Here is a 14,925-nt window from a genome sequence, read left to right as displayed (position 1 = left end):
ATGGTACATGCTGATAGTGTCTGTTGGTTGCAGATTTAAAAAGTAGTGTTTTAAAATAACTTTTACAACCATGTTCCTCAGCTGATCAGGAATATCTTTGTTGTTATTTTAGAAAATAATCTCACTGATTCATGTAAATCTGCAGAAGCCTTTTCCAAAACAAGTTAGTTTTTTTGTTTGCTCTGCTCATAACATTAAAACTTAGATATGAAAAAAAATATTGCAAGCTGGGCTTCCAGTGAAAGGTCCTTGTTTTCTTCTAACTGTAATAATGATGTTAAAATTACACTAATAATTTGTTGTAGGTGCCATACATATTAGTTTTACTGGACTGTTGAACAGAAAACCAGATTACAGTGTTTAATCTGCTTAATATTTTTAAACATTTTCCATTACTAAAAGGATATAGCAGGATAAATAATATGCAAACCTAGACAAAATATTGGTCCTTTTTAAAGGAAACTGTTTCCTTCACAGGATAAATGATATCTGTAAGTTGCCTGCTGTGCCATGTATGGATTGTCTTGTTTAATGTTTCAGTGTTTCAGAAATATTTGGGCCGATATGAAAATGTAATTGATCCACTGAATCTTATGGTCAATTTCTTGTGTTACCTGCTGTCTGTGATTTTTTTAAAAAAAACCTATATTGATCTCTAAACTTTGGTAAGATACATTTGGACTGTTTGAAAACAAAAGTGCCTTTGTTGCCTAATAAATTTGAATTCCTGGAAATATATGTACAATTAGAAATTCCCAACCACAGCAAGTGACAGCAATTTGCCAATTTTGGCTGATTTTAGAAAAGCTTAAGCAGGGTTGAATGGAATTAGTATCACAAGACTATTTAGACAAAAAATCTAACCAACCATTCCCCTTTCACCCACTTTCATACTATTGCCATATAGCCATCAGGAGTCAAACTTCACTAGAGAGACTTTAAAAATTCAATCTTTTTTATGTGTGCATAAAATATCATTGTGTATTGCTACTACCTTACTCATCTATCATAATATATGATAGCACCTAGACATAGTTAGGCTTTATTTTCCATGGACAAAACAAGAATGAATGGCAGGATGCTGTTTATATTACTGAAGATCATCATTGATAAAACATTGAAGTCAAAATTCTGATAATTCAGAGGCAGCTAAAAATAATTCTTAACTTCTGGAGCTGATATTCTCTCAATTTATATTTATTTGGATAACAAAGTGACTTATTTTAAGAATGCTGTAATATTTTCTGTAACACCTGATTTCACTTTTAATTACGCTTATTTTTAGGTCTCATATAGCTGAATACCACAGTTAATATGGGACAATAGATGCTGTGTGGATTTTTAAAAAAGGGCCATGCTTCCATTGTATGGTATTTCATGAACTTACTCTCTGGATTTCCAGACCACTAAATGTTAAAGGTTGACATATTGTCAAAGCACTAAGTCTAATTCCATTGTAATGTAATCATTTTGAATGTGTTTAAGCAAACACTGTTTTTCCCCCTAAATATATATAAATATTTCTTTAGCGTGTTTGTTCAGTAATTGGGTCAGAAACAACATCCCCTACTTTTTATCGTGAAATATGGATAATTCATAATTACCAGAACCTGTAACTATTACAAGGTGAATCCTTCTCAAATGGCTGATCCACCTTCAAAACACCTGGAGATCATTGAATAATTACAGTACATTTTAGCCTGGTCAGATCCTTAAATTGTTCCATAAAGCATCCCAAGTCTTGTGGTCAGTCACAGACCTTTAGCTAAATGTTTAGAAACTTAAAAAATATTTTGTTGGTATTGTAGAATGTCAGAAATCTACATTTTTGTCAAAAAAGAAAAAACATGTTCCACTTATTCTATTTTTTTTCCTTTTCTAAATTACATTTTGTAGTATAGGTGAATTTCAGATTCTTCTTCCTTAAAAAATTAATGGAAATTTCAGAACAACTCATTGACCACATGAGAAAGTTATATGCAGGTCAAGAACCACAGTATGCTAGAATAACAGAGTTGGAAGGGACCTTGAAGGTCTTCTAGTCCAACCCCCTGCTTAGGCAAGAAACCCTACAGCACTTCAGACAAATGGATATCCAACATCTTAAAAACTTCCAGTGTTTGGGCATTCACAACTTCTGGAGGCAAGTTGTTCCACTGCTTAATTGTACTAACTGTCAGGAAACTTTTCCTTAGTTCTAAGTTGCTTCTGTCCTTGATTAGTTTTCACCTATTGCTTCTTGTTCTGCCCTCAGGTGCCTTAGAAAATAGTTTGACTCCCTCTTCTTTGTGGCAGCCCCTGAGATACTGGAACACTGCTATCATGTCTCCCCTAGTCCTTCTTTTCATTAAACTAGACATACCAAGTTCCTGCAACCGTTCTTCATATGTTTTAGCCTCCAGTCCCCTAATCATCTTTGTTGCTCTTCTCTGCACTCTTTCTAGAGTCTCCACATCTTTTCTACACCGTGGCGACCAAAACTGGATGTAGTATTCCAAGTGTGGCTATTTAATACTCCTTCCTCCTCCCACAAAAAACATCCTGTGAAATGATTTGGGCTGAGAGAGAGCGATTGACCCAGGTTATCCATCCAGCTTTCATGTTGAAAAAAGTGGAAGGTATAAGATGACAGCCAGCAGCAAGACAAAGGGCTTCAGTTACAATGGAAATGAGTGTACCATTGGAAGCACTAATATCAAAAAACTGCTTACTAACTAAAAAACTACTCACACTAAGTGAATAGTAACACTGAGTGTTCCACTATTAAAGTAACAACCCAAACTCCCACAAAAGGAGCTGTGTAAGAATAGTATTCAGATGAACGGAAACAACTGTAGTAACCAAGAACAGACAAAGAAATCTGACTGCTATGCATCTTCCAACAAAATGGATACTTATACAACTTTATCAAAAAAGGCCTAGTATTTACTGTATTTTTCAATCTATAAGATGCACTTCCCCCACCCAAAAAAGTGGGTGGAAATGTCTGTGTGTCTTATAGATCAAATGTTGCCTCCTTGCAGTGAACAGCCTGGTGAGCTTCAACACAGTCTGATTTAGCAAGAGCAGCTGATTGGCTGTTGGATCTGCCTCTGGAATACCACCAATCACTGTTCCAGGGAACCTGGAACTGGTCGAAAATGGGGTACGTGGAGGCCAAAAACGGGACATGCGGAGGCCGAAAAAGGGGCACGGAGGGTGGCGATAGTGGTAAAGGGCGACCGGCGATGGGTGGCAGCGATCCCTGCACCTGGAACAACTGATAGGTGGTATTCCGGGACGCAGATCCAACTACTAATCAGCTGCTTGTGCTAAATCAGGCTGATCAGACTGTTTGCTGCAAGGGGGCAAATTGCTGGGAGGCAGAGGCATCTTATAATCTGGAGTATTTTATAGTCTGAAAAATACAGTATTTATTTTCTGTAGGCAACTGGACTTTCTTGTTTTTTCTTTAAAGACATCTATGTACATGTACATATGCACACACATACACATATTCTTGAAGCACTTGGAAGTAATCCATGTCCTCAGGGTTACCTGAGTAGTACTCCTGGTTCCTGTAGTCTGCAATTTTTTTCTCTGGAAATCCATTCCTACTCCCACAACATTCAAAGAATATTCATCCCAAATTGTGAAAAGAAATGAAACATCTTCAAAGAAAAAAGTCCAGTTGCCTGCAGAAAAAACACAACCATGTCCTGGATGACTGACAATTTGGGATGAACATCCTTTGAATGATGTGGGAGTAGGAATGGATTTGCAAATATTTCTTTATTTGTAAAATTAAGGTAGCTCTGGTCATCTTATAATCATAAAAGGTAAAATCTAAATTTAAAAAAAGTACAAAAAATCAAACACTGACGCAATTAAAAGATGGGGAGGGCAGGAGCAGGATGGGGAGAGGTGGGATCAGTTATTAATCGATCAACCACCTCCACTGTGGTTGATCAATTAACAAAAGTTTAATATGATTTGTAAATCACAGTAACTGAATTCGCAGAACATATGTGGATTACATGTGTGTTCTAGGCCACAGAGATGTAGATTGAGGAATTGCTGCTATCTAATAAATTCAATTTATAAGTTGTCTCAATCATTCAAATGAGATTAAGCAACGAATATTAAAGCAGTGACAAAAAACCCAGCAAAGATACTAAGCAATATATATTACATGTTGGAGGGAAATACAGAATACAATCAAGAATAAAAAATCAGTGTCAGTGCAAAGTCCTAAATCATTCAAAGCTTGTTGGAAAAGCCACATGCTTTCTTAAAATGACAATAAGGCTAGGGCTGTATAAATAACAAGGGGAATATTGTATCTTTGTAGTTCTCTATCACAAGGCCACAACTTCCAAAATATTTCTCCACATATTTTCTGTTCTTTTTCTGATGACCCTACTCTACTTGAATAAAAGAGGTCACAAGAGCTCAAAAGGGAATTAGTGTTACTGTAAAGCCTGAAGGTCATTCTTGGTTTCAGATGTAGTTTTAATACCTTTGACATTAACTGCAGAAATATTAGAAGCAAATGTAGTTTTACCGCCAGCTATAGAGGGCAGATAGTTTTCTGAAAACGGATTGAGAAAGCTGGGGAGGTCTTCCCAAGGATGATATGTGGGACTGGACTGCAGGGATTCAGTAAATTAACATATTGAGCTTGTCCTGAACACTAGGATGTAGTGTTCCAATTGCATTTCAAAATGGAAGAATATTTGAGGAAATATTCCAACAAATAATTAGTGTCTTTGAGAGAACAGTAACTTGTGATTTCTATATTCAATTGTAGCTGATGTGAAAGAGATTTTATGGAGTAAAAAGTATTTCTGCGGATCATCTAAACCCTAAATCTTATCTGCATATATTGTGGTGAGACCCCTGAGGCAATATTCTCAGGTAGGACATGCTGGGAGAGCACAGATTGAGAAGATCTTGATAAGGAGAGCAATGTTTCCTATCTGACCTGACCTACAGCCTTTAAATTAACATTATTATTATTATTATTATTATTATTATTATTATTATGTGGTTAATCTTTGGTGAGATTCACAGCCTTTGGGGCTGGTTGGTAGCTCAACAGCTCGAGTTCTAACCAAGAACCTAGGAACTGTTAAGGTAATGTCGGAGGATATAAGCTGTTCCAAGTAGGGTGTTTTTTTGTAGAATCAGAATGTTGTTTATTATTATACAATTGTACTATTATTATTATTATTATTATTATTATTATTATTATTATTATTATACAATTGTATCACAGCGGCCAGTTGTTTCGCCGGATTTGGCATTGGTTACTAGTCGGGCCCCACCCAGGGCCTAGGACGTCGTAACGTATTTTCGTATATGCGTGCAGATCCAAGCATTGCGGCTTTTGCATTTGACTGATGGTGATTTTGTCAATTTTAACTGTTTTAAATGTAATTCCAGTGCTTTTGGAATAGCACCCAGTGTGCCAATTACCACTGGAATTATCACTGCTGGTTTGTGCCATAGTCGTTGAATTTCGATTTTTAAGTCCTGGTATCTTGCGATTTTTTTCATGTTCCTTCTCGGCGACCCTGCTATCACCTGGTATTGCGATGTCTATGATTGTGACCTTATTTTTCTCAACCAGTGTGATGTCTGGTGTATTATGCGCCAGTATTTTGTCGGTTTGTATACGGAAATCCACAAGATCTTGACCATCTGATTTTCGGTGACTTTTCAGGCTGATGTTCCCACCAGTTTGGTGCTGTTTTAATATTATAATTTTGCACAAATTCCAATGGATCATTGTGCTACTGAATTGTGCCGCAATTTATAATCAGTCTGCACGATTTTTTTACAGCAGCTGAGTATGTGATCAACAGTTTCATCAGCTTCTTTGCAAAGTCTGCATTTGGCATCATCAGAGGATTTTTCGATTTTGGCCTTAATGGCATTTGTGCGGATAGCTTGTTCTTGCGCAGCCAGGATTAGTGACTCTGTTTCTTTCTTTAATGTACCTGTTGTTAACCATAACCAAGTTTGTTCACTGTCCACTTTATCTTTTATTTTTTTCAGAACTGGCCATGCAGTGCTTTGTTCTGCCAACTCTCCATTCTTGATTTTATCACATGTTTTCTGTATTCTTGTTGTGTCTGTTGGGCCTTCAGTAGATTTTTGTTCTTTACTTCGATTAATAGATGTTCTTGACTTTCTTTTAAATAATCAGCCAATGCATGTTTTTCTTCTTCAACTGTTTGCTTCACTTGTAATAATCCTCTGCCACCTGATTTTCGGGTCAGATATAGTCTATCAGTATCACCACGTGGATGTAAACTGTAGTGCATTATCATTAGTTTCCTGGTTTTTCGGTCCAAAAGGTCCAAATCAGCTTGTGTCCAATTAACTATACCAGCTGTGTATCTTATAACTGGTACTGCCCAGGTATTTATGGCCTTGATTGTATTTCCACCATTCAATTTAGATTTCAAAATTTTCCTAACTCTGTTGGTGTACTCTCGCCTGACAATAGTTTTTACTTCTTCATGCTTGATGTTATCCAACTGCAGAATGCCTAAGTATTCGTAGGCTTCATTTTCTTTGCATTTAATTAATTGGCCATTATTATTATTATTGTACAATAGAGAATGCTGATCTGTAATCAATGCTAAGGTAAAATTTGGTTAACAAGAAACAGACATCCTATGATAGGATCTTTATCTTCTCCTTCAAGACAAGCAATAAAATAAACTATTGGGGAGGGGGGAGTCTCCTACACATATTCTGACAGGATATCCTTTCAGAGGGAAAAAAGTATCCTTTTTAGGTGACAGATTTAGAATTTAGATAATGCTTTTAATTTTTTTCAGTCCCTTGAAAAAGTGCTGCCTGAGGAATTCTGGGAGTCAGTGTCCAGACCTGTTAAGTTGTCAAGAGTCAGAAACACTCTCTGAATTGTGGGCAGTGACCGGCTAGGTCTATGCTCTTCCATCAGGGGCTAATAATACTTCTGTTCTTACTGCAAAAAAAGAAAGAAACAAAAAGTAGCAATAGCAGATAAACATAACATTTAGCTATTTGTCAGCTAAAGTAGACATCAAATTGTGCAGGTCTCATTATATGGCACAAGACCTTTGGAACACAAACCTTCAAGATATGTGTACTGGCAGCTGAGCCATGGTCTGTTGAATAAACTACAGTTGAATTGGTTCACAAAATATCTTAAATCAAAACCCACCAGACATCATTACAGCTTAGACTAATGCATGAACCCAGCCTTTTTTATAGCTTAGATTTTCTTTCATATGGGGTGACTGTGGCTGGAAGCAGAACCTTTTTTAATGCAATGTCTAGCTGTTGAGCATCAATTCTTCTTCCTGATTATTATTTTTTGTTTGTTTATGAGGAAAGAAGGCTGAGGTTATTAATTATGGTTTTTAATACTGTAGTTCATACCAGTGGTGGGATTCAAGTAATTTAACAGCCAGTTCTCTGCCCTAATGACCAGCTGGGTAGGCATGGCTCAGTAGTCATGTGACCGGGTGAATGTGGCTAACTCAACATCACTCAGGTTGATGGGCACTTCGCCTTAGCTGTTACAAGGTAATAAGGGTTAACCGGAGAGGCAGTTTCTGTAAGCAGGGCAATAAAGATGAGGCTAGAAACAACACCAGAATGTTTCCTTCCTGCCTTCCTTACAGGATTAGCCCTGTAAAGTGGAGAAAAACAAAAGTAGATTCTTCCAACAATCGTTTCTCTGAACTGCTTAGAAAGTTAACAACTGGTTCTCCCGAATAGGTGTGAACTGGCTGAATCCCACCATTGGTTCATACTGAACATTTGAGCAAGCATACTTTGTGAATCTGTCAAACGCATAATAAAATAAAACACATTACGTATATGCAAAAATGCTTTCATAATTATATATATATATATGTATAATATATGTATGTGTGTGGGTTTTATAATATATCTTATTGTTTGGTTCAAAAATTGCTAAATGGGGGTACATAGCCAAGATAGTCAGGCACACATTCAGATTAGTGCACTCCTCTAAAAAGAGAGAGAGCTAATGTTAAGGAGAAAAATGAGGACCCATTGATACCAGCCAGAGCCCTACATAGGATGCCATCCATAGTATTTTATTTGTGATGATTTATAAGTCCACAGCATCATTGGTTGCAGTGAAAAGTTAGTTTGACTGCAGCTTTAAATAGTCCATTGCTTACTTGTTCATTCCTTTAGAGAGAGGAGTTGGGTTACAGAGCACAGATAAATAATAAAATGAATGCTGGCTGGCTGCGAACCTTCACTCTTCCACTTGCCTATTCCAAAACTCCTGAAAACCAAAGTTCCTGAAAAACTTTACTGAGGTAGTAGGAAAATGCCGCACGTGAAAGTTCCAGGTAGGTCTATACTCAGTAGGTTGATAGGTAGACTTGATTTCAATTTATTTACATTACCTTGTATCTATAAAAGCTATTTTCTATTTTTTTTTTAAACTAAGTATCGTACTGGGGTAAAAAGAATTTGAATGAGGAGTTGGTAAGCCTTTTAATTTTTCCTCCAAATGAGTTCTTTGGTAGAATAGAAAGCAAGTAGTTGTTATACCTAAGGTGTGAAACAGGTGGAAGATACTGTAAACTCAGTTCAGCAAAACCTACTCCACTCCATTCCTGAGCAGAAACTGGTAAGGTAGTGGATAAGGTGGTAAACTGAGGGCAAATTAAATGTGTCAACCGATGCCAACTAGAATTACAGGAGTTTACTCAGAAAGCTATTATGAACCTGGAACTCAGTGCAGCTAGGAACAGAGGTGGGTTGCTCCTGGTTCGGCCCGGATTGGCGAACCAGTAATAGCAGTGGCAGGAGGCTCTGCCCACCCCGCCCAGAAGCTTCTGCGCATGCACAGAAGTGTGACAAGCGTGCATGAGCGCGCCCAAACCAATAATAGAAAAATTGGCAACCCACCTCTGGTTAGGAAGCTGAGAAAAAGAATGGCGGGGGAACAGAGAGAGAGATAATAAATATACCACTATTTGTTAAGAATAACTGTTTTGTTTAGAGGCGATTATTAAATATTAACATTCTCTCAAAGAATTAATAGACATTGCAAATTTACTAACTTGTTTACAGAGCATGTAGTATATGGAAATACAGTATATGTGAACTGTGCACATTTCTAATTTTACTAAGAAAATATTCATATCCACTTCATTGGTTTTCTCTGCACCTTATCTTTGAAGGCAGAGATTCAGCTCGGTGTAAGAGCTTTGGATTGATGTCTTAGGGTCTGTGCATATTTATGAATATGTAAAGATTAAGCCACACCTTTGATATATATTGGAAGAATGTTGGAAAGTACTGTTGGTGATGTGACTCTCAGATTTATGCATGCCCAGACTGAATCTTTGAGAAACATTTAAATTTTTCTTGTGGAGTCAATGTCCCTTGTGGAGTCAATGTCCCTCGACACTTTGTTAATGCAGGATCCACTCTGGGTCAGTGACCAGGACCAGAGTTTAGTCTTCCAAGCTTCAGACTCATGCTGGAGCCCATCCTCAGGGAACTGACATTCCATCTCACCAGAATGTGCCGGAGCCGAAGACTAAACCATTGGTCCTGGTCACCAACCCAGATTAGAATCTGCAACATTATCATGGGACACATTTATTTGCCTTCATTCACTTAATATTCTTTCTTTCTCCCTGTTGAACAGTTCATAAAAAATATGCAGAAAGCTTAAGCCACAGCTTTTCGGATATTTGTCTACTGAAAATTACAACTGTACATGCAGAATGAGACATCTCTCAAATGTTCATTCTGAAATGTATTGAAGAAACATGAGTATTGTCAAGGAGTCAATATTTGAAATACAGGTAGTCCTTGACATATAACCACAATAGAGTCTGGAACTTCCATCGCTAAGCAATGAGGTTGTTAAGTGAATCAAATCCAATTTTACAATCTTTTAGCCATGGTTGTTAAGTGAATCACATTTTTATTAAGCTATTCCAGCTTCCCCCATTACTTTGCTTGTCAGAACCATCAGAGAAGGTTGTAAATGGCAATCACATGACTCCAGGATGCTGCAACGCTTGTAAATACACACCAAAAGTTTGACGTTTGGTCATAATCTCTTTTTTCAATTGCATCACTGGCACAATTTGTCCTGGTGAGAAAACTGTCTAGATAGCTGGCTACTGCTGGGTACAGAGCTAAATATAAGTCACTCTGTTCAGCATCACTATATGCAAGGATTTGGTGCTGCAAGGAGAAGAGGGCTTCTCTGTCTTTGTAGAATGTGGCTGTGGCAACAACAAAATTGGGTTACCAGATGTCCGGGCAAAGGAAGGCCCTTTTTGTCTTCATGTCTTCTGCTTGGCAGGCAAAAGCTTAAAATAAATCTTGCTCGGCTTTTTCATTGTCTTATTTGTGGGGTTTAGGGACATTTTTCACAACAGTAGCCATTCAAAATACTACTTTCCTTTTCTCATCTGTTAATAGCGTCATCAGCTTTCATTTACATTCTTTAATTTATTTCCTGATTCCAGCAATTACCTTCAGTTCAGCCCCTTTAAATCCATGACCATGCAGTCCGTTGATCACATGATTCATCATATGTTTCTATTGTGAAATTTGAAAACTGCATGGTGGACAATGTTATGTTTTTGCCATCATATGGTATTGAAAATAACGATTGGTTGGGGGAAATGCAATTGAAAAAATCAGTCTTTTGATGCTGGAAAAACTAATTTCATACACATGTAGACTTAGGTACTTTTCTTTTTGCATTTTTGCTGTAATTTTTAACATGGATGCCAAGGAAGCTAAAAAGTTAGTGAGACTTCCCTGATACCCATACATTTGTTCTCTTTTCAACTGTCTGTATCATCAGCTGGTAACTCTACATGGAAAGAAAGCTCTAAGCAGAGGTAAGAATCCAGAACAGGACTGTTCCTCTTACCATCTTCTAGTCTGTGTCCTCAAGTTGAGAGGGCTTCATTCTTTCTAGCCCATTTCCAATATACAGTGTCACTGGCATTGCACACAGCTGTCACTAACCTCATCCACAGCATACCTCTTAATCATCATGACATTTTATGCTTATCTTGCTTATTTCATCTGCCCATCTCTTTCCAAAGCATTATCACATCCTTACTTCTTCCAATTCCTATCAACAGATCAGGTACCCATCTGATTATTACTTGACCTCTACTGTAAAATGGTAATATTAGTCGTAGTTTATTGTTGTGCAATACATTGGCAATCATTTGTATCAGAGGTGGGTTCCTACCAGTTTGGCCCAGTTCGGCCGAACCAATAGTGTATGCCGGCCTGGGTTGCAGAACCGTCAGCAACCCAGGCTGGCTATGCCCCTGAACCATTTCCCCGGTCACCACTGTCCCGCCACCATCTTTTGTTTGAGTTCTTGCATGCACAGAACAATTTCCATTGAACTGCAAGTGAACCGGCAGTAATGCCGGCTAGAACCCACCCCTGATTTGTATGTGTTGTGAATGCAGACCACAGGCTATAATACTGTACATCTCCCTGTGTTTGAGATATGGCTTTATGAATGTACACAGTTCAGGCCCTTCCCTGTGCTGGTAGAATTTGGCAGAAGCTCACGGAGACAGGCCTGTAAAAAACACCTGTTGTTCCCCCCCCCCCCTTCCCTATCGCATCAACTTCTGAAGAATGAATTGCAGTTTTCAAAAAACTGGAGAAATCCAGGTAACTGGAAAAGAACAATTGTTTCAGGGATGTCTATTTTCATAGTCATAGGAAAAAATGTACAATCAGGAAGTTGCATTAAGTACTTTATTTCCGTTTGATGTGATATGCTGTGCTAAAAGTCATTTTTAATGTATTTGTGCAATATATGGAATTATTTTATGTCAGCCTTCAGTCAGATCTCCAGCTATGTTTATGAAGATACAGTTTTTTTTAGAACACAGGCAGTTGGTTCCACAATCTCAGTAATTAAGTGAAGATCATACAACCACTTAGCTCAATGACTGCAATCTATGAGTCCTGGCTCAAACCAATTGCAGTTGTTAAGCGAAGTCTCAGGGGGAGGTCCAGGGCTCACTGACACATGGAAACATGATGCAGGCCAGAAGGGATCAGCCTGTTTCCCACCCAGTCACAAATGGGAGTTCTCAGCCCACTCCAGGCTCTACCAGCATGCATGAAGTTGCTGGGGACCTGGAGGCTTCAGTCTCAGCCCTTTAGGAGGCTTTGTTTTAATATGGAAGAATAGTACCCACTTGCAGAATAGTCTTGCAGGAAGGCCACCCTTGTATTGCCTATTCATGCCTCTCAGAAGCTGCAGAAAAACAGAAAGGAAATTGTATGCTGCTGGATTCTGGAACTGGCTAAGGTCTCCTGGCTAAGGTCATGGCCAAAGATAACCAAAGCCTGGCTGCTTTGTGTGTTGCTGGTAGGTCCTGGAACCATGTACAGGCTCCCATGCATGGGTAGGTGGGGAATACGCTGAAAAACTCCCAGGGCCATGACAGCTTTAGGCATGGTATCCTCTGGAGCTACCTGAGAGCCCCTGGGTGGCTGGACAGACTTTCCCTCTGTCCTCTCAGCTTACAACCTTTCATTCTAGAAAGTAGACAATAAAGATTGCAAATGGCAATCGCATGATCATGGGGTGCTTGACAAGTAGGCATAAGTATGAACAGGCTGCCAAGGGCCTAAAATGCAGTAATGTGACCAGGGGGTAGTGGTGGTATGAACCTGAAGTGCATTATGGGCAATTAAACACCTTTTTTGAGGCTATCATTACTACAAATGGTCATTCAATACAGGTTGAAAATTGAAGTCTTACTGTATAATAATTTGTTCCCAAGTATGCTGACTGGGAACTTATGAGAGTTGAATTCATACATCTTAAATTGCCAAGATTGAGAAACTTTATATTATATTTTCTTTTAGATGTTTCTTTTTTGGCTAATTTCTCAAATGACATAAGTCCGTGATGGCAAACCTATGGCACGTGTGCCCAAAGTGACACATGAAGCCTTGTTGCTCGGCACGCGCAGCCTTTGCCTATTTGGCTTCTGGGTTTCTGGCACTCATGACAAGAAGCTGTCCTTTGCATATGTGGGAGGCCCAAAAATCAGTGTGTGCATGCATGTCAGCCAGCTGATTTTCGGATGTGTATGCATGCCAGAACCAGGAAGTTTGGCTTTTCCAGAGCATGATCCCTTTGCAGCAGTGCCAAAACCCACTTGTGCATGCGCACCAGCCACCTGATTTTCGGGCACGCATATGCTCTAGAACCTGGAAGTTTGGCTTTTCTGAGCCCTGACGAGTGTGCATGTGCAACATTTCGCATGACCTTTTCAGCACTCGGTGCCGAAAAGGTTTGCCATTACTGACATAAGTGGTACCAGGCTAAAAAACCGGGAGACTTGCTTACCCAGGAAAGCCAGCTGGGTAACTTTGGGCCAGTCACCCTCTCTCAGCCCATCTGAGAGAGGATTGTTGTCATGGGGAAAATAGGAGGAAGGTGTGTTTGCCATCGTGAGTTATTTGTAAAATAATAAAGGCAGGATATAAATAAATAAATATAAATAAATAATACAGGAAATTCTATAATTTATCTTCTATGCTGAATATTGCATTTTAATCTTAAAGCTAAAAAAGGAAGAGTTACAGTACATTATATTTTTTTAAATAAGATTGATTCATCTCTTCTAAGAGTGTTTTTTTTCACCATGAATCTACCCTACATAGCCAGGAGATGGCATTGTTGGAATTATTTCAATTTTTTGCATTTGATCTTTTAATTCCCTCTTGTTTTTATTTCTTAATCACTGTCTGTTTCAGCAGTTTTCTCCCCACCTGCTCCCATATCACTCCATCTCATCAACTATAATCAATAAAAGAGAAATGCAACTTTTCTTTGTAATGCTTTATGTACAGGTAACGACTGCGACATTTAGTGACTGTTCAAAATCTACTATAACGGTTATATTAACAGAATCTTGCAAGTCTGAAAATAAATCTCTCCCTCCTTGTCTTTACTTTCCAAGGAACTAAGAAGGGTCCCATTTGAAATGCTTCCCATACCTCCATTTCTTAGTGTGAGGGCCAAGCAAACATGGACTCTGTAACACTAGCAACATTATATCCCACAGATTATGGCAGCCTTCTTTTGCCGTGTTCTCCTTATAACCAATACATTTTTTCCAGATGGGTCACTACTTCCATACTTTTTTCTTAGTACTACAACTTGAGAGGTTGATCTCTTCTCAGGATGTATACAAAGTTAATACGGACCTTTCTGTTGGATCTAGTGGATCTGTGCCTTTCTCCCACAGAAACAGACGATGCCATGCGCTCCTTTGCAGAGATGGTCTTTGCCTCAGAGGTGAAGGATGAAGGAGAACGCCATGAAATCTCTCCTTTTGATGTGGCAGATATCTGTCCCATCTCACATCACGAAATGCAAGACCACATGATCAAGCAGGAGAACACAAGTGTTTCTGATAAAGAGTGAGTATTGGCCATCTCTTCTGAAAGTTTGGATAAGTGACATTATAAGGCTAAGGCCTCTACTACGGTGCCAGTGCCAGCCTATAGCCATCTTTCTCCATACCTATCATGTTTTTGAACCCTACCTAATTAGTTAAGAGAGAAACGGACACGAAACTGTAGCAACTTTATATCTAACTCCATAAAATCCATGTAAAATCCATGTATGTTTTTTACAAAAGAAAAATAAAGGCAGAGTTTTGTTTGAAAGGGTGGACATTTAACATCTAAATAAGAGAGGAACAAAGGGAAGCAAAGATCTATTAGGGAGCATCCTACCAAGAAGACTAGAGTGGGCTGCTAAGCAAATGGGTAAATAACATTTCATCTATCTCTTCCTGTCCTGTATCAATAGGGAAGTTCAGCAACACTATACTCACCATTCCAATATTTCACCAGCCAGGAAAGCTT

The 14,925-nt window shown here is 38.6% G+C and overlaps 1 protein-coding gene across 1 annotated transcript in view; it reads left to right on the top strand.

Moving 5' to 3' along the window:
- Nucleotides 1-14,925, top strand: part of AMPD1 (adenosine monophosphate deaminase 1) — a 29,523-nt gene that overhangs the window by 2,921 nt on the left and 11,677 nt on the right. The window contains 1 exon segment of the mRNA XM_032218585.1: nucleotides 14,301-14,501. Within this exon segment, the coding sequence (XP_032074476.1) occupies nucleotides 14,315-14,501 (187 nt within the window). The 5' untranslated portion in view covers nucleotides 14,301-14,314.

The sequence above is a fragment of the Thamnophis elegans genome, chromosome 5 (genome assembly GCF_009769535.1).
Source record: "Thamnophis elegans isolate rThaEle1 chromosome 5, rThaEle1.pri, whole genome shotgun sequence".
Classification (NCBI taxonomy): Eukaryota; Metazoa; Chordata; class Lepidosauria; order Squamata; family Colubridae; genus Thamnophis; species Thamnophis elegans.
The sequence above is the reverse complement of the archived record's forward strand: the minus strand, read 5'-3'. Positions and strand labels throughout refer to the sequence as shown.